Raw genomic sequence first — 23626 nt, forward strand, 5'->3', positions numbered from 1 at the left:
CCTTTCTTTCCCCTGCCCTCCTCAGCAGGAATGTATAAATGTTCTTACTTTCAAGCAGTTCTTTTTCTTTTTTTTTTTTTTTTGTCTTTTTGCCATTTCTTGGGCCGCTCCCATGGCATATGGAGGTTCCCAGGCTAGGGATTTAATTGGAGCTGTAGCCACCAGCCTATGGCAGAGCCACAGCAACGTGGGATCTGAGCCATGTCTGCAACCTACACCACAGCTCAAGGCAACGCTGGATCCTTAACCCACTGAGCAAGGCCAGGGACCGAACCCGCAACCTCCTGGTTCCTAGTCGGATTCGTTAATCACTGCGCCACGACAGGAACTCTCAAGCAGTTCCTTTGATGCGATCAAATAGCCACTTCACTATTTGATTTCTTTACAACATGAAATTAATACTTAACTGCCCAAATTTTAAGAAAATGTAGAAGAACTACAGATGTCTACAATTAGCATTTAGCTGTTCCCAAATATTTTAGGAAATCCTATTTTAGACAATGTTTCCTCTCTATAAAACTGGGGCGGGGGGAAATAAGAATAAGTCCTTTTGGCGAATATAGCAAGGCAATGTTTAAAAATATGGAACGCTTCATGAATTTGCATGTCATCCTTGCTCAGGGGCCATGCTAATCTTCTCTGTATTGTTCCAATTTTAGTATGTGTGCTGCCAAAGCGAGCCCTGTGTAGGTCTATATTTAAACAACCAAACAAAACCTTATCTTTGTCTAGAGTTTTCACATGCATACTCTCAGGTCCAAATTCTTTTTGTTTTTTTGCGGTGCCTGTGACACACAGAAGCTTCCAGGCCAGGAATCAAACCTGTGCCACATCAGTGACAATGCTGATCTTTAACCCGCTGAGCCACCATGGAACTTCTCTCAGGTACAGTTTTTATTTTATTTTATTTTGTTTTTGTCTTTTTAGAGCCATGCCCATGGCATAGGGAGGTTCCCAGGCTAGGGGGCAAATCAGACTGTAGCTGCTAGCCTACGCCACAGCCATAGCAATGCCAGATCCGATCCGACCTACATCACAGCTCACAGCAAAGCTGGATCCTTAACCCACTGCGACCTACATCACAGCTCACAGCAAAGCTGGATCCTTAACCCACTGCGACCTACATCACAGCTCACAGCAAAGCTGGATCCTTAACCCACTGCGACCTACATCACAGCTCACAGCAAAGCTGGATCCTTAACCCACTGCGACCTACATCACAGCTCACAGCAAAGCTGGATCCTTAACCCACTGCGACCTACATCACAGCTCACAGCAAAGCTGGATCCTTAACCCACTGAGCGAGGCCAGGAATGGAACCTGCATCCTCATAGATACTAGTCAGATTTGTTTTCCACTGAGCCACAGTGGGGAATGCCTACACTTTTTAATTTGATTCTGAAAACTGCCTTGCAAGGGATGGGAGCCAGTAGGCTCAGGAAGTGGTCAGGATCACGTAGGTTGTGAGTGGCTGAACTGGAACTTGAGTCTGCACCTTTGACTCCAAATCCAATGCCCGATCCAGAATATCACTGCTGCATTAATTGGCAGCCAAGGCTTTTAGTCTGCCTCTCCTCAGCCCAGCTTCAGACAGGGTGACTGGAAATGGATCAAAAGATGGAAAAGGAAGCGTTCCCGTTGTGGCGCAGTGGTTAACGAATCTGACTAGGAACCAGGAGGTTTCAGGTTTGATCCCTGGCCTTGCTCAGTGGGTTAAGGATCCAGCGTTGCCGTGAGCTGTGGTGTAGGTTGCAGACATGGCTCCGATCCCACGTTGCTGTGGCTCTGGTGTAGGCCAGCAGCTACAGCTCCGATTCGACCCCTAGCCTGGAAACCTCCTAGCGGGAGCAGCTCAAGAAATGGCAAAAAGACAAAAAAAAAAAAAAAAAAAAAAAGGGATGGAAAAGGAGAAGAAGGAGTCACCTGAAGGGAACTGAAAGTATTTTCTGCTAAAGGGAAAGCAGAAGAAAGAAAGGTATGGAACTCTGGGGTGGGGCCTCAAAGCCAATGCATCCTGGGAAAGGTAGGACAGCTCCACCCTTCCTTAGGAGCATGGAGAGGACCCTGCCTGGCCTTTCTGGAGGGTAGAATTGAAGTGTGTGTTGGGGGCATCAAAAATCTTCTACATCCTGGGGTTAATGGATGCAAACTATTGTCCTTTGACTGCATTAGCAACGAGATCCTGCTGTGCAGCACTGAGAAATATGTCTAGTCACTTGTGATGGAGCATGATTCTGTGAGAAAAAAGAATGTATACATGTATATGTAACTGGGTCACCATGCTGTACAGTAGCAAAAAAAAAATGTATTGGGGAAATAATAATTAAAAAACAAAACAAAACAAAACAAAAACCTTCTACATCCTGTTTGGGTGAGAGAAGGACAAACTATTATGGGAAAGTAGAAAAAGAGAAAGGGAGGAATTTAGAAGTACAGGTAGGAAACTAAGACAAAGGAAAATTCTTGTGAAAAAAATTTAATTTGCATGTGCTTAAACTTTGGCATCAATTTGCAGAGAATTCCAGGCCTGTTAGATTTTTCTAGTGCCCCACTCCCTCACTCCTCTTCTTCTTCATTTCACCCGCTTATCTAGGGTTCCACTTCCCAGCCTACATCCTTCCCAAACTCTCTCCCCTCCACCTTCACAATGTCTGTTGGGATGGGACAGGCTCAGATAATGGCTGTTTGGTTAGGTTTCTCTACATTGCCAGCAGGATGCAGATGATTGGAAAATTTCTTGGGCATCTGCCTTTTGAACAAGGTAGCCAGGCTGGGTTAGAGCTCAGGACACGATTTTGAAGCTGGTTTCGTGAGTCACTGTGAACTCTGAACACCCGCCCACTTGAGGAGGACTTTGCAAGTTTAGCTTGTGAGAACTATCAGACCAGGTCCGGGGACTGGGGCTTCCTCAACGGCCTTGTTAGCATTCTGCTGATGAGAACAGCCTCAAGTTGAGGAAATTGTGGCTGGAGCCTGAGAGCGAGGCAGTTCTGCTCCCCGTCACCCTCCTGCTGATGGGTAGCTGCTGAGCCTGTGCAAGGCAGAGCATCTGGTGGGAGACGAGCCGAGGGACCCCTCTGTCCTGTGGGGATGTTGGGGCAAGCACTGGCCCTCATACTCCTCCTGGTCGTCAAGAGCCATCAGGGCCAAGGTAAGCAGGCCCAGCCTGGCTGGGGTGGGGCTGGCATGGATTAGGGCCTGTGACCCTCAGGCAGATCAGAATCCAGAGCTTCTGGATCATGCTGCTTACATGATCCCCTGGAACTGCGACTCTGTGCAGCTCCCAGCAGCTCTGGACAGGCCGGGTCAGACAGCAAAGGCTGGCGGTGGTTTGGGAGGTCCTTGAGCAGTGCTTCTGGCCAAGCCATCAGTCATCCAGGCCCCCTCAGGCAAGGTGAATCCGGTCCACAGGCTTCAGTTTTCCCTTCCGTGTGGTGGAGAGAAAATGTCCTTTGTGCTTGCTGTTAGAAGGACAGAGGGAATGTCCTCTAAATTGGTGCTATGACGGCAGAGAGGAGAAGCAGCCCTTGAATTTGAGTTTCTCCAAGGAAGTTGGGTGGTTCTGGAGCTGGGAGACTGACAAGATTGTTTCCTGAGGCAGGAAATCTGAGTTCTGGCAAGGTAGGAGGGGGCGGGTGGGAGAGTTTTGCGGAGAAGAGGTTGGGGGGACAGTGCTGAGAAGTGTGAGACCAAAGCCAGAGCAGAGCCTTTACCTCCAGCAGCCCAGAGGCCTTGGGAGCTTGAGGATTACTTGGAAAATGTTGGCTGGGGGAGGGAACAGGGAAGGGAAGAGAATATTAGGCAACTCCACAGCAAAGTGGAAACTGTCAGCTGGGCCTCCAACCGGCTAATGTTCACTGGGAGGCAGAAGTCTCAGCTGAGGGCTGCACCCCCTTTTCCTCCAATCCTGAGTCTAGGAGGCTCTGAGACATGGAGCCTGAGTTTTATTTTTATTTATTTATTTATTTTTATTTCACTCAAGGTGTTGATTTTATTTCATTTTTTAAAAATTATTTATTTTTAGCCTGAGTTTTAGATCAGCACATCCTCAAGAGGCATCATGAGTGAGGGTGGGGAGAGAGGAGGGCACATTTGGGAGCAAAGAGAGGAAACTGAGGCACAAGGTCACGTTTGCCCAGGGCATGTTAGAATCCATCCCTGGGGACTCGGTTCAGTCATGGAGCCCCCAAACACTTGTGTCCTTCAAGAAGACACATTCTAGGTTATGGCGCTTGTCACGAGTACAGGTGGAGCAGGTCAGGGTATGATGAGGAATAGAAAGCAGAGAGAGAAGTCTGAAGCCTGGGGCTCATGGGTGTGGGCTGGGGGGACCCAGAGACCCAGAATCCTAGGCATGAGAACTATAGGTTGGAACCTGGGCTAAGTGGTTGGACCCGTGGGATTTGATGCCTGGTTCTGGGGGTGGGAGTGATGGAAGGTTGAGGCTAACTCTGAGATCATGAGCCTGTGTGGCAGGAGAATAATGCTCCTTCCATCCTCGCTCCCAGGGTGGTGGTCCTGTCTGGGTGTGGCTATGCCAGAACCACTGCAGGGGGCGCTGGGCCAGTCCTTCTTTGTGCACAGGGATGATGGACTTCGGTCTTAGGGAACCTTCTCTTTCTTCTTGCTGTGCCCTGTGTCTGTGGGGCTGGCCAAGTGTAAGCTGACCAAAACTCCTCTTTATTTCTTTCCATTTTTAAACTTTTTAGTTTTAAAAAATTTAGAAGTTCCAGGGAAGTTGCAAGAATAGAACAAAGAATTCTTGTATTTCCTTCACCTGGATTCACCGGTTGGTAACATTTTATCACAGTTGCTTTATTTCTCTTTCTTTCCAAATATATATAGATGCATATAAACATACAATTTCTTTTTGTGAAATAAAAATTTTGAGAGTAAGTTATAGACATTAGGCTCCTTTACTCTTAATTATTTTAGCACACATCTTCCAAGAACAAGGATATTCCCATATTATATCATATCAGCACAATGACCAAATTTTAGTAAATTGAACATCGATACAATCAAATATACAGCCCATATTTAAATATTACCAACTGTCTCCCAAATGAGCTACATGATATCTTTTTTCCCATCCAAAATCCAATCAGGATCATGTGTTACATTCTGTTATGTCTTTTTTTTTTGTCGTCTTTTTGCCTTTTCTAGGGCTGCTCCCTTGGCATGTGGATGTTACCAGGCTATGGGTCTAATCGCAGCTGTAGCCACCAGCCTACGCTACAGGCACAGCAATTCAGGATCCAAGCTGTGTCTGCATCCTACACCACAGGTCATGGCAATACCAGATCCTTAACCCACTGAGCAAGGCCAGGGATCGAACCCGAAACCTCATGGTTCCTAGTCGGATTCGTTAACCACTGAGCCACGACGGGAACTCCCAATCGTTATGTCTTTAATCTACAATTATCCCTCAACCTTTCTTCATCTTTCATGACACTGACATTTTTGGAGTACAAGTCAGTTGTTTTCTAGAGGGCTCCTCCACCCGGGTTTGTCTGATGTTTCTGTTGTACGGCTCAAGTCATGCACTTTTGGCAGGAATACCACAGAAGTGATGCCCTGTCTTTTTCAGTGCCACCAGGGGACATGATGACAGTGAAACATTTTTTCTGACTTGGTCCATTGAAGAATTTAATATGCATCATATATGCATAAGAAGTTCATGTCACTCTTAAGCTTTGCAAAATCTTCCAAAGGCTTCTCACGTCATGTAGAGTAAAAGTCATACTTTTTTGGGGGGTCTTTTTAAAATTATTTATTTATTTTTAGGGCTACGCCTGTGGCATATGGAAATTCCCATGTTAGGTGTTGAAATTGGAGCTGTAGCCGCTGTCCTACACCACAGCCACTGGCCTACACCACAGCCACAGCAACATCAGATCTGAGCCACATCTGCGACCTACAGCCAGCTCACAGCAACACCAGATCCTTTAAGCCACTGAACGAGGCCAGGGATTGAACCTGCAGCTTGAAGGATGCTAGTTGGGTTTGTCACCACTGAGCTACAGTGGGAACACCCAAAAGCTGTACATTTTACAACGGCCCACATGAGCCGGCCACCCTGACCACCACCCTGCTCCTCTGCTCTTCTCACTGCATTTCTGCTGTGTTGGCCTGCTGGTTCGCACGCACGCTCCGCTCGAGGGCTTGGCACTGTTTTCTCCACCTGGAATGCTGGCTGCTTCTTCCTTCTTTGCCATGTGGCTTGTTTCCTTATTTCGCTGGACTACCACTTCTGCAGGGATGTCTTTCCGAATAAAAAGGTCAACCCCTCCATCCTGCGACTCCTTAGCTCCCTCTTCACTTATTTTTCTCTGCAGTGCTCATCTCCATTTTACATAGTCTATGTTTGCTTGTCTTATTTTCTATCTCCCAGGCTCCTCTTTATCTCATTAGAACACAAGATCCCTGAGGCCAGGGCTTTAGTTTGTGTTGCTCACTGCTGTATCTTTAGCATCTTTTTTTTGTCTTTTTTTTTTTTTGCCTTTTTAGGGCCACACCTGTGGCATATGGAGTCCCAGGCTAGAGGTCTAACCAGAGCTGTAGCCGCCAGCCTACGCCAGAGGCACAGCAATGCCAGATCCGAACAGCGTTTGCGACACAAACCACAGCTCACAGCAATGCCGGATCTGTAACCCACTGAGTGGGTTATAGAGCAACCTCATGGTTCCTAGTCAGATTCATTTCTGCTGTGCCATGATGGGAACTCCTGTATCTTTAGCATCCTAAACAGTTTCTGGCAAAAGTAAACCATCAATACATATGCATGGCATGAAGGAATGATTGAATACTTTAAATAATCCATGGAATAAAGTGAGTTTATCTGTCTACTGGAAAGTTTCATTGGGAAAAGATGTTTTAAATTTTAAAGCATGTACTAACGACCTCTGTCACCTTGAGAAAGTAAACTAAGCTTTTGTTTCACAATTTTTCATCCATAAAATGAAGTTAACTGTGGAGCCTGCCTCATAGGGGATGTGTGAGGATTAGATGAGATATATTAGGTGCTTAGGGAAATGTTGAGTTAAACAAGTCCTCCAAAACAAAAATTCATGTTATTCAGCTCCTTGGAGCCAGCACAAATACTTCACTTATTTTCGTAGTCAGAGGGAAAAGGGGAAACTCTTCAGTAATCTTTTGTTGACTTAATTGAATAGAAGATGGGTTAGAGAATCTTGAGATAAGAAGATAAAATTTTAATGTGTGACCCTTTTCTGAGGGTTTGTCATAACCAGAATCTTAAGGAGACTTCAATAGTTTTAGCTTAAAGGAACATGTATTCAAGACATTTAATCACAGGATTACCTTGTATTGCAAAATGGTTTGTTTTCACAATAGCATCCACCTCTCTATTTCCATCCCTTCCTTGGATATGTTTTGAGCAGCTCTGTACCAGACACTGGACTAAGTACTGAGGATTATGTAGTGAATAATTGCACAGCCTCTTTGTTCATGGAGCCTACACCAATTACATGAATTGATGTACAATTACAGCCATGATTAATGCATAACAAAGTGCCCAACGCAGTACGTGCTCAAAACATGCTAACTGAGTGAGTAAATGGATTATTTTCAGGCATCTTAGGGGAAGATTGGAGTGATTTAGGGGTCAAGTATGTCAGAGACCAGGGACCTTGAAATCGTTGCCCATAAGTGTGGGCCTCGGTTGAAGTTACCATTGTGGTGAAGTGGAAACCAATCCAATCAGTAACCATCAGGTTGCAGGTTCGATCCCTGGCCTTGCTCAGTGGGTTGAGGATTCCAAATTTCTGTGAGCTGTGGTGTAGTTCTTAGATGCTGCTCGGATCTGGCATTGCTATGGCTGTGGTGTAGGCTGTCAGCTGTAGCTCCTATTTGAGCCCTAGCCTGGGAACCTCCATATGCCTCAGATGCAACCCTAAAAAGCAAAAAAAAAAAAAAAAAAGAGTGGGTCTGGGTCCTAGAGTTCATTTTGGTCCCTCAATTCAGGTTTTTGTTATGCATTCTGAGGAAACTCCAAATGTCGCAAAGGAGCCTGTGAATCCCCAGGGGATGCAAGATCTGGAGGGAGATGTACTGGGGGAAAAAAAAGGGACGGGGCAGTACCTCACAGATGAACTCTGAAGGCTGCCTGCTATTCATATAGGTTGTATTGAAACTTTCACTTTTCAGAAAGGGGTCTCTGATCACAACCAGTCTGGCTGGAATCCAGGCAAGTTCTAAGGAGGCAGAACTCATTTTTACCCATATTTTCCTCGTTGTACTTCTTCTCAAATAAAGTGTCAATAGTGAAGTAGCTGGCCACAGGAAAGAGATCAGGAATCAGAGAACTGGGGTCACGACACCCCTGGGGGGAACAAGTTCCATGGGAATCCCTCCAGAGGTAGCCAGACCATTGTCTCTGTGAACAAACCTTTTTCATTAAGGTGTGACATGTGTATACAAGAGTGCAGAAAATCACAAACGTGGGAGTTCCCGTTGTGGCTCAGCGGAAAGGAATCTGACTAGTGTCCATGAGGACACAGGTTTGATCCCTGGCCTCTTTCAGTCGGTTAAGGATCAGGTGTTGCTGTGACCTGTGGTGTAGGTAGCAGATGAAGCTCAGATCTGGCACTGCTGGGAAACTCCATATGCTGCGAGTTTGGCCCTAAAAAGACAAAAGATAAAAAAAAAAAAAGAAAAGAAAATCATATACTTACATTTCAGTGAATTATTAACTGAATACACCCTTGTATCTATCCTTTTGTTACCTTTCGTTACCTCCTCTCTCCTCCATAAATGTAATCACCCTTCTAATTTCTTTTTCTTTCTTTTTTTTTTTAGTGGTAGAAAACATGCTTTTATTATTTATTTATTTTATTTATTTTTTTAAATTTTTTAAATAATTTTTTTAATTTTCCCACTGTACAGCAAGGGGGTCAGGTTATCCTTACATGTATACATTACAATTACATTTTTCCCCCAGCCTTTCTTCTGTTGCAACATGAGTATCTAGACAGAGTTCTCAATGCTATTCAGCAAGATCTCCTTGTAAATCTATTCTAAGTTGTGTCTGATAAGCTCAAGCTCCCGATCCCTCCCACTCCCTCCCCCTCCCATCAGGCAGCCACAAGTCTCTTCTCCAAGTCCATGATTTTCTTTTCTGAGGAGATGTTCATTTGTGCTGGATATTAGATTCCAGTTATAAGTGATATCATATGGTATTTGTCTTTGTCTTTCTGGCTCATTTCACTCAGTATGAGAGTCTCTAGTTCCATCCATGTTGCTGCAAATGGTATTATGTCATTCTTTTTTATGGCTGAGTAGTATTCCATTGTGTATATATACCACATCTTCCGAATCCAATCCTCTGTCGATGAACATTTGGGTTGTTTCCATGTCCTGGCTATTGTGAAGAGTGCTGCAATGAACATGCGGGTGCATGTGTCTCTTTTAAGTAGAGTTTTGTCCAGATAGATGCCCAAGAGTGGGACTGCGGGGTCATATGGAAGTTCTATGTATAGATTTCTAAGGTATCTCCACACTGTTCTCCATAGTGGCTGTACCAGTTTACATTCCCACCAACAGTGCAGGAGGGTTCCCTTACCCTTCTAATTTCTAACATCATAGGTTAATTTTGCCTGTATATAAATGAAATAATAGGACATGTACCCTTGGAGTTCCTGTCATTGCTCAGTGGTTAGCAAACCTGACTAGCATCCAGTCCTGACTAGCAAAGACTTGGATTCAATCCCTGGCCTTGCTCAGTGGGTTAAGGATCTGGCATTGCCATGAGCTGTGGTGTAGGTAGCAGACGCGGCTTGGATCCCGCATGTACCCTTGTATTTGGCTTCTTCTGCTCAACATCTGATGAGATTTATCTCTCATCTCTGGTAGCTGGTCATTTTCATGGCAGTATATGATTTCGTTGTATGACAATGGAGTAGTTTATTCATCTATTCTACTATTGATAAAAATTTGGGTTGTTTCCAAGGTTTTTTTCCTATTACAGCAACGCTGCTAAGAGCCATTTTGTTCAGGCATGTCTGTTGGGTGTTTATCTCTGGAGTAGACTTACTGGGTATGTATTATACCTCTAGCAGATGTTGCCAAACTATTTTCCCATGTGGTTGAACCAAGTAGTGCGTGAGAGTTCCAAGTGGCTTCAGGGCCACTGGCTTTGTGTTCTGAGGGCCTGCAATAGGAAATGAAAGCATAGGGGTGTTGAGCATGTAAGGTGAAAGTCAAAACCAAGGGAACCACATCTCTGTGGCTTCCTTTGTATTCTGCATGAAATCCCTACATGAGAGTCCTTTCTGGGTGCTGAATTCAATTAATGAATTAGTCAATTGGACACTTTGTTAAAACTTGACAATGTTCCAGGCACTATGCAAGGTTTTGTGGAGGAAACAAAGATGACACAGACATTGACTCCATCCTTAAGAATCTTTTCAGGAGTTCCCGTCGTGGCGCAGTGGTTAACGAATCCGACTAGGAACCATGAGGTTGTGGGTTCGATCCCTGCCCTTGCTCAGTGGGTTGATGATCCGGCGTTGCCGTGAGCTGTGGTGTAGGTTGCAGACGAGGCTCGGATCCCACGTTGCTGTGGCTCTGGTGTAGGCCAGCGGCTACAGCTCCGATTGGACCCCTAGCCTGGGAACCTCCATATGCGGCGGGAGCGGCCCAAGAAATGGCAAAAAGCCAAAAAAAAAAAAAAAGAATCTTTCAAACAGTTAGAGGAAAATAGGTCTGTACAAGATCCTCAAGGAGGACAGACAATGCAAAGTGACAGGCACAAAGGGTGCTAAGAAGATGGAGATTCCTTCTAAGTAGGAGTACTGGGGAAGTGGCCTTGAATAATAAATAACAGTTCAGGAGAGAGGGATAAGGTAGAAGGGCAAGCTAAGCAGAGGGAACAGCCTAAACAGAAGTAGGGAAAACATAGGTTTGGACGGGGAAACATGAAAAGCAAAGGCACTTGTTATCTTGGAGGAAGACAGTGTTATAAACGGGATGATTCAGTTACCTGATACAAAGAGTGGGATGTAGGCTAGTTAAGTTTGACAGAGGTAAGGAAGTTGTATTGTCTGAGAAGAGGAGTCAGTAAGGTCAGTAGGAAGCCTCCAAGTGTCTGGATAGTCAAGAAGAAGAGAGGTGATGAAGTGGGACGTGGATCCTAGAGGGTATTTTATCTACTTTGTGATTTTGCCTTGACTAGGTCTGCCTCTGCCCCAGCACTTTTGGGATCTCCCTGAGTTTTATCCTCTCAGTACCTCACTGTTGCCTTCATCCAAAGTTTGGTGGCATAACCCTGAGTTGAGAAAACAACTCCTTTTGTTGGCTAGAGGAAGTTACATTTTTTTGAAAGTTATACTTACTTTCCTCTCCTCTGCCCCCTCTCCTTGGTGCTCTGGCTTCATCCTTCCTCCCACCTCACCCTTCCTCTGACCAGCAGTGTGTGCTCTCAGTCAAAGGGAGCTGAGCAGACTCTGGACACTGCATGACTTTGGAGGCTGCAGCTCTGGCACTCAGGCTCTGGGCTGAGCAGGACTCATGGTTGGGTCTGACGGTCTCCTTGGACGTCCTCTGTGTTGGTGCTTCTTCCTGAGATCACTTGACCTCTAACCTCCCTCTGCAGAGTTACTGTTTCACCCCATCCTTTCTTAACCACAGGAAAGGGGCCCCAAAGCTGCCGAGCAGTAGCAACAGCAGTGGCAGCAGCCCTGCGGCCTCCTCTGGCCACCGGAATCTGCTGCGGCCTCTCACCCTCTGAATAACTCACCACTTGCTGGGGGCCTCCTCTGCCTCTCACTAATATGTGAGAACTTGTGTTGAAATCATCTTTCATGTTGGGATTTCCTGTCTCTCCATTTGGCATATGTGCCCTCTGGGACAGGGACGGAAGTCTTTCTGGATCAGCCACTGCACACAGTACATATTACTTGGCCCAGTCATCTTTCTGCGGTAGCCCCACCCCTACCCCCCACCTCCAGCCTCACCCCCCACCCCCATCTCTGCCTTACTCTGAATATCTTCCTTTTCCCCACACTGGGCTGTGGAGGGCTGCTGAAGAAAACTCTATAACAAAGAGAAACTACAGATCGAGAGTCTTCAGTTTCAGCTGGGAAGCAGTGTCCTGGGAATCCTTGTGTCTGATCCACAACTTCTTCCATTCTCCCAAGGGGGTGATTCCAAACCTTTACCATCTCTTCAAGATTCTGTTCCATCATTACAGCTTCTATCAGCCTATACTTTCCTCCTCCAAAGACACAGAGACCCCCATTAGGGATTCTCCTAAGTGTACCAACAATTTCTTGAAGCCAGCTAACCTCATCTGCTCCCATAAAGGACCACATTCACCCCTGCTCCATGTTAAGGAGCTCTTCTGCCTTTCCTTGGTCATCCTTCTGTGTATGCTCTCGACATCCCTGCTTCATCTGGGAGATCATCCTGGACCTGCCTGGTCCACGACGATATCTCTGATCTTTCTTCATCTGCTCCTTTTCTGCTGGCTTTCCACTGAGTTTATTATCCTCCCATTTAAAAAACTGTATTGGTGTACTGCCCAGTTTCCCCACCCCCCCACCCCAGTGTCTTTCCTCCTGTATGTCTCTTTTACTTCCCACACAAAACACTGCATTTTTGACATCTTTGGTCACCAAATGTGTGTTTTTTTTGTTTTTTGTTTTTGTTTTTTTTCCCCTCACACCAAGCAATTTTCTGTGACACCAGCTGGGTGTCTTATGATTCGACTCAATTCTGATACCACCTGCTTGGAGACAGAGTTAGATTCCACAGGTTAAGGGTCTATTCCCACAAGATTGCCTGCCCTGCCACTTCAGACGCTGCTCTCAAGACTAGGTTGAAGGTCAGAGATTCCAGTGACCCTCTCCTCCCTTTCAATTAATTTGCTAGAGTGGCTCACAGAACTCAGGGAACACTTAGATTTACCAGTTTATTAAAGGATATGGTAAAGGATACAGACGAACAGCCAAATGAAGAGAGACATGGGGTGAGGTCTGGAAGGGAGCTTCTGTTCCCTTGGAGCTGGGATTCATCTACCCAGAAGCTCCCCTAACTGGTGCTGTTGGAATTTTATGGGGGGTTCTTCACATAGGTGTGATCAGTTATTAACTATTAACTCCATTTCCAGCCTCTCTCCGTTTTCTGAATGATGGGAGGTGGGGCTGGAAATTCCAAGCTTTTAATCATGGCTTAGTCTTTTGTGTGACCAGCCCCTGACACAGGAGTCCACCTAGGGTCAAATTTTTTTTTTTTTTTGGTCTTTTTATGGCTGCACCCGTGGCATATGGAGGTTCCCAGGCTAGGGGTTGAATCAGAGCTACAGCTGCCGGGCTTACGCAATGGCAACGTGGGATCCGAGCCATGTCTGTGAACTACACCATAGCTCACGGCAACACCGGATCCTTAACCCACTGAGAGAGGCCAGGGATCAAACCTGCATCCTCACAGATGCTAGTCAGATTTGTTTCCGCTGAGTCACGATGGGAACTCCACCTGAAGTCATCTTTATAGACTAAAAGATACTCCTGGTGCTCTTATTACTTAGGAGTTTACAAGGGTTTTAGAAGCTCTGTGCCAGGAATGAGGGTCAAAGACTAAATACTGAAATAAGAGATGGATGCTTTTATCACTGGGAAATTTAGGGTTTTAGAACTCTGTTACAGGAACTGGAGGGAGAAGCTAATACATAAATATATAAATACAAATATATATATATATATATTCTATTATCTCACAAAAACAAAACCAACAAACCAAAATAATACTTAGTGTTCTTCCTTTGGTAGCTTCTTTCCTAGCTCCTTTTCACTTGGAAACAAACCTTCTTAAGTGTATAAACTAATACAAGCTACAAGAAAATAAAAGAAAATATAATAGTATAATTTAAAAAATGACCACAAAGGCAGTGTCGCATCAGGACTATAGATCACACTCTTGATTCCTTAAGTATTTAATAGTCTAGTCAATAACTTAATCATTTCCTATGTGCTCTGTACGCAATTTGTCATGGTGGGGAAGCAGAATGAAGGATCTATGTTTTGACCTGGTTATAGTTATACAGGAGTTTACTTTATAATTATTCATGACACTCTACATTTATATTTTAGGCATCCTTTAATATTTGTTCCATCTCTCAATTTTACTAAAGATGAAAATTATATACATATATATATATATTTTTTGTCTTTTTGTCTTTTTAGGGCCGTGCTTGTGGCATATGGAGGTTCCCAGGCTAGGGGTCTAATTGGAGCTACAGCCACCAGCCTACGACACAGCCACAGCAACACCAGATCCGAGCTGCATCTGCAACCTATACCAGCTCATGGCAACGCCAGATCCTTAACCCACTGAGCAAGGCCAGGGATCGAACCCACAACCTCATGGTTCCTAGTCGGATTCGTTTCTGCTGTGCCACGACGGGAATTCCCTCTTTCTTCTTCTTTTTTTGGCCGTTCCTCCAGTGTATAGAAGTTCCCCAGCTAGGGGTCCAATCCAAGCCACGGCTGCAACCTATGCCGTAGCTGCAGCAATGCCAGATCCTTAAGCCTCTGTGCCACAGTTGGCTGTTTGGGGTTTATCTTTCTCAACCATATGCTCTGTATGAACAGTAAAACAGGGATTATAACTTTTCTTTTATGTCTTTATCCAGTGCCCCTAATACTCCCATTCTTTAAAATATGAATGATATTACAAATATATACTTACAGATATGATGTGACCAATAACCATTTATAGCAGATGCCAACTCTGAGTAACCTGGAAAGCTTTATTGGTATTTTAGCTGAACTTTGTCCCTGACTTTGAGCCAGTAAGATGCACCTGTGCGTGTACCGGCAATCCTCGGCCGTTCATAGCTCCCATATTATCCTTAAATGCTTCTGTTTTGGTCCTGTTCTCTTCTCATGATTTGGCTTTCATTCCTTATTTAAAATCCTGACCTGCCTGGAGTCCCCATCGTGGCTCGGCAGAAGAGAATCTGTCTGGTATCCACGAGGACGCAGTTTCGATCCCTGGCATCGCTCAGTGGGTTAAATATCCAGCATTGCTGTGAGCTGTGGGGTAAGTTGCAGAAATGCTTGGATCTAATGCTGTGTCTGTGGTGTAGGCTGGTGGGGCTATAGCTCCGATTCAAGCCCTAGCCTGGGAACCTCCGTATGCTGCAGGTGTGGCCATAAAAAAAAAAATAAAAAAAAAAATCCTGGAGTTCCCGTCGTGGCGCAGTGGTTAACAAATCCGACTAGGAACCATGAGGTTGTGGGTTCAGTCCCTGCCTTTGCTCAGTGGGTTAACGATCCGGCGTTGCCATGAGCTGTGGTGTAGGTTGCAGACGTGGCTCGGATCCCGCGTTGCTGTGGCTCTGGCGTAGGCCGGTGGCTACAGCTCCGATTCGACCCCTAGCCTGGGAACCTCCATATGCCGCGGGAGCGGCCCAAGAAATAGCAACAACAACAACAACAAAGACAAAAGACAAAAAAAAAAATAATCCTGATTCTGCTCTATAGATTTTGGTTTGGTTTTTGTAAGCACTTCTGGCACCCATCCTAAAGCCCTTAGACTTGGATTTTTCTTAATGCTCTTGGAGTTGCCTCCTGTGGAATAGTCTTTATCTGTCTTGGAAATGACGACTTTTGAGATATATGTATTTCTTTCCAAATGCTGCCAACCATTAAGACCATCTCTCTTTGTTCTTCTTTTTTTTTGTCTTACTGTCTTTTGAAGGCTGCACCCGAGGCATGTGGAAGTTCCCAGGCTAGGGGTCGGATCAGAGCTGTATCTGCCAGCCTACGCCACAGCCACAGCAACGTCAGATCCGAGCCGCATCTGCAACCTACACCACAGGTCACGGCAACGCCGGATCCTTACCTCACTGAGCAAGGCCAGGGATCAAACCTGCAACCTCATGGTTCCTAGTTGGATTCGTTTCCACTGCGCCACAATGGGAACTCCTCTCTTAGTTCTTCTATCTATAATATTCTGCCTAAGGTCTGCACCATCTGCTTGATTCCTGTCCCCAGAGGACCTTTGAAATTGCTGTTCCCTCTACCTGGAAAGGTTTTTTTTGGTAGCTCTTTCCCCCGGCTGGATCTTTCATATCTTCCATTAGCACAAATGTCATCTCCTTAGAGAGGCCGTCCCTGGACATGAATTTACCACTCTGTTATATTACCTTTTTTTTGGCCATGCCCAAGGCATTTGGAAGTTCCTGGGGCAGGGATCTAATCTGAGCCACATCTGTGACCTACGCCGCAGCTGAGGTAACGCAAGATCCAGATCCACTGTGCCACAGTGGGAACTCCCTATCAACCTTTTAAAACTTTTTTGGGAATTCCCGTTGTGGCTCACTGGGTTATGAACCCAGCTAGTATCTGTGAGGATGTGGGTTCAAACCCTGGCCTCTCTTAGTAGGTTAAGGATCCGGTGTTGCCATGAGCTGTGGTGTAGATCACAGATGAGGCTCAGATCCCTAATTGCTGTGGCTGTGGCATAGGCTGATATGACCCCTAGCCTGGGAACATCCAGATGTCATAGTTGGGGCCCCTAAAAGCAAAATAAACAATCAAAATCCCCTTTTTTTCATGGCACCTCTGCCTCTCCGAAAGAATCTTATTTTAGTTTTCACTTATTTGTGGTGTGCTCCCCAACTGGAATGTAAGTGTCATAAAGGCAGGGACCATATGGGTGGCTGGGTCACTTTGCTGTATAGCCAAAATTGAGGGGAACATTGTAAATCAACTATACTTTAATTAAAAATTTAAAAAAATAAAGCAAAATAAAGGCAGGGACCTTACCAAGACCAGCTCAGCAGGTTGGGGCTGAAGAGTGGGTGCTGTGAAACTTAAGGAAAAAGTTAACATAAAACAAGACACAGAGACATTTATCTTAATTAAAGGTGGGAACTGGGGGACTCAAGGTCTCAGGGACCAAGAGTGCTGCCTCAAGAAACCACACTGCTTTTATTGTGCTCTTGGGGATTATGCCAAGTGAGGAGGGAGTTGTAGGTGCAGGATATAGGTTTTTTTTTAAGTTATTTTAAAAGTCACATAGCTGGTTGCTGATTAAGCTTTTATTCTGACCTTTAGGCATTTAACAATCATTAGCATTGAGGAAGCTTGGCATCAGCTATCTATGCATAGCATCTGGAGAATCACCATTGTGCTTCTGCAGGCAGCGTGCCTATTTGCAGCAACCCAGTGTGCCTAGGTTTGCACCTCGGTTCTCCTTGCTGATGCATATCCTGCTAACAACCCCTCACAAACCCTTTGGGGCCATGAGGTTCATCTTCCTCTTATTCTTTAGAGGACATATCGTGCCTGTGCAAACGGCGTGCCTATCTGCACAGGTCCGGTGTGTCTAGACCAATGCATTATGTCCTCATTCAGCTGACCCTATGAATAACTTATGCCTTTAGGTCTTTGTTCTTAAGCCTAAGTCATTTACCAGCACTGTGACTGTTTTTGAAGCAGGAAGATGGGGTAAAGTAAAGCAGGAAAAGATGGAGTTTTCAGCATAGAAAATAGAAGCAAAGAGGCTAAGACAAGATTGTAAAAGCATGTCTCATGACAGGACCTTATCTTTTTTTCTCACCCCCCTCTATTCCAATACCTAAAGCAGTGATTCTCAACTAGGGGCAATTTTGCCGCCTCCGCCCCTCCACAGTGGACATTTGGAAATGTCTAAAAACATTTTTGTTTGTCATGACCGGGGCAGGGATGCTGATGTTACCAAGTGCAAGCTTATACTTCTCAACATTGACAGGCCAATAAATTTTGAGATATAGGGGCGAAGAATAACAATTTTATTCAGAAAGCCAGCAGACCAAGAAGATGGTGGTCCCGAAGAACTAGCTTACCCGAGTTAGAATTCAGGCTTTTTTTATACTAAAAGGAGTGATTCTGTGGTTTGTTGTTGCAAATTTCCTGGTGTTGAAATTCTTTGTTCTTTCAGCTGTCCCCATAGGTCAGGTCACAATGTTCCTTGAACCTCCAACAAGACAAATGCTATTCTTTTTTTTTTTGTCTTTTTGTCTTTGTTGTTGTTGTTGCTATTTCTTGGGCCGCTCCCGCAGCATATGGAGGTTCCCAGGCTAGGGGTCGAATCGGAGCTGTAGCCACCGGCCTACGGCAGAGCCACAGCAACGCGGGATCGAGCCGCGTCTGCAACCTACACCACAGCTCATGGCAACGCCGGATCGTTAACCCACTGAGCAAGGGCAGGGACCGAACCCGCAACCTCATGGTTCCTAGTCGGATTCCTTAACCACTGCGCCACGACGGGAACTCCGACAAATGCTATTCTTTGTTCTGCAACTTTTTATCTCTATGTGAATTAAAAAGTGTTACGCCTTTAAAGGTCAGAGCCTTGAGAATGGGCTATCCTGTGTATTTCAGGCTATAGGCATTTTTTTTTTCTTTTTATGGCTGCAACTGGGGCATATGGAACGAGTTTTGGATTTCTCACTGTGGCACAGCCGACATGAATCTGACGAGGAACCATGAGGTGGTGGGTTCGATCCCTGGCATCGCTCAGTGGGTTAAGGATCTGGCATTGCTATGGGCTGTGGTGTAGTTTGCAGACGCGGCTCAGATCCTGCGTTGCTGTGGCTGTGGCATAGGCTGGCAGCTGTAGCTCCAATTAGACTCCCAGCCTGGAAAACTCTGTATGCCTTGGGTGCAGCCCTAAAAAACAAACAAACAAAAAAAGAATTTTATACAAATTGAAGGTTGTGGCAACCTTATGTCTAGCAAACCTATGAACACCTTATTATTATTTTTTCCAATAGCACTTGCTTACTTTTTGTCTCTTTGTCACATTTTGGTAATTCTCTTAACATTTCAAAACTTTCCATTATTATTATATTTGTTATGATAATCTGTGATCAGTGATCTTTAGTTTGCATGATTTTTGTTTTTTTCCATTATAGCTAGTTTACAGTGTTCTGTCAATTTTTTACTGTACAGCATGATGACCCAGTACACATAACATGTATACATTCTTTTTTCTCACATTCTCATGCTCCATCATAAGTGACTAGACATAGTTCCCAGTGCTACACAGCAGGATCTCACTGCTAGTTCATTCCAAAGGCAAGAGTCTGCAAGATTAGTGATCTTTGATGTCACTATTGTAACTGTTTTGGAACACCACAAACTGTGCCCATATAAGATGATGAACTTAATAAATTGTTAAAATGACAATAAAGCTTTCAGAATATTATATAAACTTAGTTGTTAAAGCAGCAGCAGGGTTTGAGAGGGTTGACTCCAATTTTGGAAGGAGGTCTACATTGGTTAAACTGTCATTAAACAGTATTGCCTGCTACAGGGAAATTGTTTGCTAAAGGAAAAGTCAATCAAGGTGGCAAACTTCATTTTTGTCTTATTTTAAGAAATTGCCACAGCCACCCAAGCCTTCAGCAACTACCACCTTGATCAGTCAGCATCCACCAAAATAGAGGCAAGACCCTCTACCAGCAAAATGGCTGAAGGCACAGATGATGGTTACCTTGTTTTAGGAATAAAGTATTTTTAAATAATGCAAATACATTATTTTTTAAGACATGATGCTACTGTACGTCCAATAGACTGCAGTATGGTGTAAACCTAATTTTTTTTTTTTTGTCTTTTTGCTATTTCTAAGGCCGCTCCCACGGCACATGGAGGTTCCCAGGCTAGGGGTTGAATCGGAGCTGTAGCCTCCGGCCTATGCCAGAGCCACAGCAACGCGGGATCCGAGCCTCGTCAGCAACCTACACCACAGCTCATGGCAACGCCGGATCGTTAACCCACTGAACAAGGGCAGGGATCGAACCCACAACCTCATGGTTCCTAGTTGGATTCGTTAACCACTGTGCCATGACGGGAACTCCAAAACCTAATTTTTATATGCACTGAGAAACCAAAATATTTGTGTTTATTGCAGTATTTGCTTTATTGTGGTGGTCTGGAACCTGCTATCTCCTAGGCATGGCTGTGTTCTGGTTATGAGTCTTTTTTTTTTTTGTCTTTTTGCCTTTTCTAGAGCTGCTTCCTGTGGCATATGGAGGTTTCCAGGCTAGGGGTCAAATCGGAGCTGTAGCCGCTGGCCTACGCCATAGCCACAGCAACAGAGGATCTGAGCCACGTCTTTGAGCTACACCACAGGTCACGGCAACGCCGGATCCTTAACCCACTGAGCAAGGCCAGGGATCGAACCCGCATGCTCTGGTTCCTAGTTGGATTCGTTAACCACTGCACCACGACGGGAACTCCCTGGATGTAAGTTCTTTATCAAATATACAAAATGCAGCATTCCTTAGATGATTATTTACATCAACTTTTAAGTGTATGCTGTGGGGTGAAAGCATATTCTGTTTCCAGATCCCAAGTTCTCTGGAGTCAGGAACCATGTCTTATACATGAAGATGTCCTGCCTTTTCAAGACCCTGATTACAGTGGGAACTCTGTAAAGACTGAATAATTGATGGTGACAGTATATGTCCTTTTTGTAGGTTTAGTAATTATTTCTCTATTCAGTCTTCCTCTTGAGATCTTTAGGTGATGCTTGTACAGTGGCCTGTTCTCATATACAGTGCTAAGACTACAAGAGACAAAGTTACAAAAATGTACAGCACAGTCTCTGCTTTTGGTTTGGTCATGGGCAGAGCCAGTTCAGGCCATGGAAATAGGAGTAGGACTCGCATGTGTTTTACTCCTAGGAGTGTCAGATCAGAGAAACATATTGTATTAACCAAGTAGTAATTACAAGTCCTTTAATTATTTACTTAATCCCTTGAGAAAATGCTGGAATGAAGGTATGGTTAGAAGTGAGTGCATTTGTAATGCATGGAGACATCTAAAAACCCCCTTTTCTCTATCACTTTCCTCTCAGTGTCTCCATTTTAACAGATCTGTTTGTATAACTATCTCCATTTTCTCTATTCATCCTCCAAATTCTTTAACCCTTTTTTTTGGTATTTTTTTTGCCATTGCTTGGGGCAGCTCCCTCGGCATATGGAAGTTCCCAGGCTAGGGGTCCAATCAGAACCGTAGCCGCCAGCCTACGCCAGAGCCACAGCAACGCAGGACCCGAGCCATGTCTGCAACCTACACCACAGCTCACGGCAACACCGGATCTTTAACCCACTGAGCAAGGCCAGGGATCAAACCCAAAACCTCATGGTTCCTAGTCAGATTCGTTAACCACTGAGCCATGATGGGAGCTCCTCTAACCCTTTTCAACCCACCCAGACAAGACTTTTTTATTTCCTTCATCTACTGGGCCATGCCACATAGCTTTCCTTCCAAAAAATGGCCACAGGAATTTCCACTTTCTCATGGGTGCCCTGGGGTGCTCTAGTGTAGGCAATGACAAGCAGCTTGATTTCACAACCCCATGGTCATTAATTTCCATCTTGGTCCTTAGAGAGGGATGTGCTGGGATATGCCTTGGTAGTATTATTTTATTTTTCTCTTTCTTCTTTTTTTAATTTTTAGGGCCACACCTGCGGCATATGGAAGTTCCAGGCTAGGGGTCAATACAGAGCTACAGCTGCCAGCCTATGCCACACCCACAGCAACTGGGGATCTGAGCCACGTTTGCAACCTATACCACAGCTCATAGCAGCACCAGATTCCCGACCCACTGAGTGAGGCCAGGAACTGAACCTGCATCTTCATGCATACTAGTTGGATTTGTTTCCCTTGAGCCACGATGGGAAATTCTTCTTTTTTTTTTTTTTTGTCTTTTTGCCTTTTCTGGGGCCGCACCTGCGGTATATGGAGGTTCCCAGGCTAGGCGTCAAATCGGAGCTGCTGCTGCTGGCCTACACCAGAGCCACAGCAACACGGGATCCAAGCCGCCAAGCCGAGTGTGTGACCTACATCATAGCTCACGGCAACACCAGATCCTTAACCCACTGAGCAAGGCCAGGGATCGAACCCACAACCTCATGGTTCCTAGTCGGATTTGTTGACCACTGCGTCATGAAGGGAACTCCTGGGAACTTCTATTTTTCTCTTTCTAATTGTTTTCTAGGGAGCAATCCTTATGGATACTTTCTAGTAACTGAAAAATTGACAGATATTAATGTATAATGGCCACAGTCCTATGTGCAAAGGGCTACAAGAAAGGATTAGGAATCTAGTTCTATGAGATGTCAGAAGAGGGAGACATGAGTTCAGATTGGAGGGTTAGTCTTACTGGGTCTGGTCATTAAGAATTTTCAGTACCTCAGCACTGCAGGGAGGAAGTGACATCATATACGATATTTATAACTTTGTGATTAAGAATTCATGCTTTAAGGCCAAATGGACTGGATTTTAAGCTCCTCTTTTTCACTGTGTAATTTAGCCCAATTCTTTTAAGTTCTTTCCAACTCAGTTTCCTTACCTGTAAAATGGGGATAAGACTCTTTTAAGGTCATTGCAAAGTGAAATAGTCAAAACATGTAAAGTGTTTAAAACTTGCCTGTTCCATAATAAGTACCTAAGAGATTTTAGCTGTTGTTACTGGTTTGTAGGCTATTCAGACTACGGGGCACAGAGCTTGGGGCAAGGGGAGGCGGATAAGGGAGATACATTTTTAGGCTCTCTTAGACTCTGGGCTCCTCATAGGCATTTGTGTCCTCTTGGCTTAAGGGAAGTCCCATCCAGCTGCCCACAGGTCTCAGGCCTGATACCCTTCCTTCCACCTCTATCCTGGGTTCTCCTTCTGCTCATCCTTAGGTTTTGCTGAACATGTGGTTGGAATCTCAGGAGATTCTGTCTGGTTACGGCCCCCCAGCATACAGACAAAATTATACTCTGTTAAATGGAAGATGCAGCCACACTCAAGTTCAAGCTTTTTTCGGATACTGCTTTGGAAGAATGGTTCTGCTCCGAGTTACGTAGAGGAGTCTTCAAATTTGACTTTGAATCATCTCAAGGATAGGCTCACTTTTACAACTGAAGACTTAACTCTTCTCATCAAGGCAGCTCAGCCATGGGACAGCGGCCTCTACTGCTTGGAGATCACCAATGACTCTGGGAAGATTTGGAAATTCGAGTTCCAGGTTTCTGTATTTGGTAAGTCCCGAGGTCAGCTCACCCTGCCCTCTGACTCCAGTAGGGCTTGTGTTTCCAGCATCTTTCTGATCAGAACCTCTTCTTCTAGATCATGTTGAGAAGCCCCACCTGCAGGAGCAGTGGAAGACACTGGACAGAGGGGTATGCCAAGTGACTCTGTCCTGCTCTGTCTCCAGAGGTGATAATATAAGCTATGCTTGGTACAAAGGGGGTGAGCTGATACAGACACCCAGGAACCTTACCAAGCTAGAGGAGCAGATTGATGACAATGGCTTGCACATATATACCTGCAACGTCAGCAATCCTGTCAGCTGGGCAAACCACACCCTTCACCTCACCCAGGGCTGTCTGAAGGCCTATCAGAGTAAGTGGACCACTTTGGGCTATAACAGGGGCTGAAGATGTGGGACCCCCCGCAATCAGGCTCATGTACAAGGAAGACCTGGATATGAGATTCCTTGGCTAACTCCTCCAGGGCTTTGCAGCTCTTCCCACAGGAGGTCCTGGCCTCTAGGCACACAGTTTCTATAAAGCTAGGGCTGTCTTGATCTGGGAAGAATTTTATTTCCATAAAGAAGCTCCTT

At 45.1% G+C, this 23626-nt stretch overlaps 1 protein-coding gene and 1 non-coding gene across 4 annotated transcripts in view; one reads left to right on the top strand and one right to left on the bottom strand.

Annotated features, from left to right (window-relative positions):
- Window positions 1-576: 576 nt before the first annotated feature.
- Window positions 577-683, bottom strand: LOC125130190 (U6 spliceosomal RNA). Its single transcript, XR_007135686.1, has one exon. It is a non-coding gene; the product is annotated as a U6 spliceosomal RNA (small nuclear RNA).
- Window positions 684-2875: 2192 nt separating this feature from the next.
- CD244 (CD244 molecule) overlaps window positions 2876-23626 on the top strand; it is a 33063-nt gene continuing 12312 nt past the window's right edge. For all 3 annotated transcript variants that reach the window (XM_047784140.1, XM_047784139.1, XM_047784141.1), the window contains exons 1-3: window positions 2876-3151; window positions 22704-23042; window positions 23131-23406. In XM_047784140.1, the coding sequence (XP_047640096.1) occupies window positions 3091-3151; window positions 22704-23042; window positions 23131-23406 (676 nt within the window). In that variant the 5' untranslated portion in view covers window positions 2876-3090. The remainder of the gene's footprint in view (window positions 3152-22703; window positions 23043-23130; window positions 23407-23626) is intronic.

The sequence above is a fragment of the Phacochoerus africanus genome, chromosome 6 (genome assembly GCF_016906955.1).
Source record: "Phacochoerus africanus isolate WHEZ1 chromosome 6, ROS_Pafr_v1, whole genome shotgun sequence".
Taxonomy (NCBI): domain Eukaryota; kingdom Metazoa; phylum Chordata; class Mammalia; order Artiodactyla; family Suidae; genus Phacochoerus; species Phacochoerus africanus.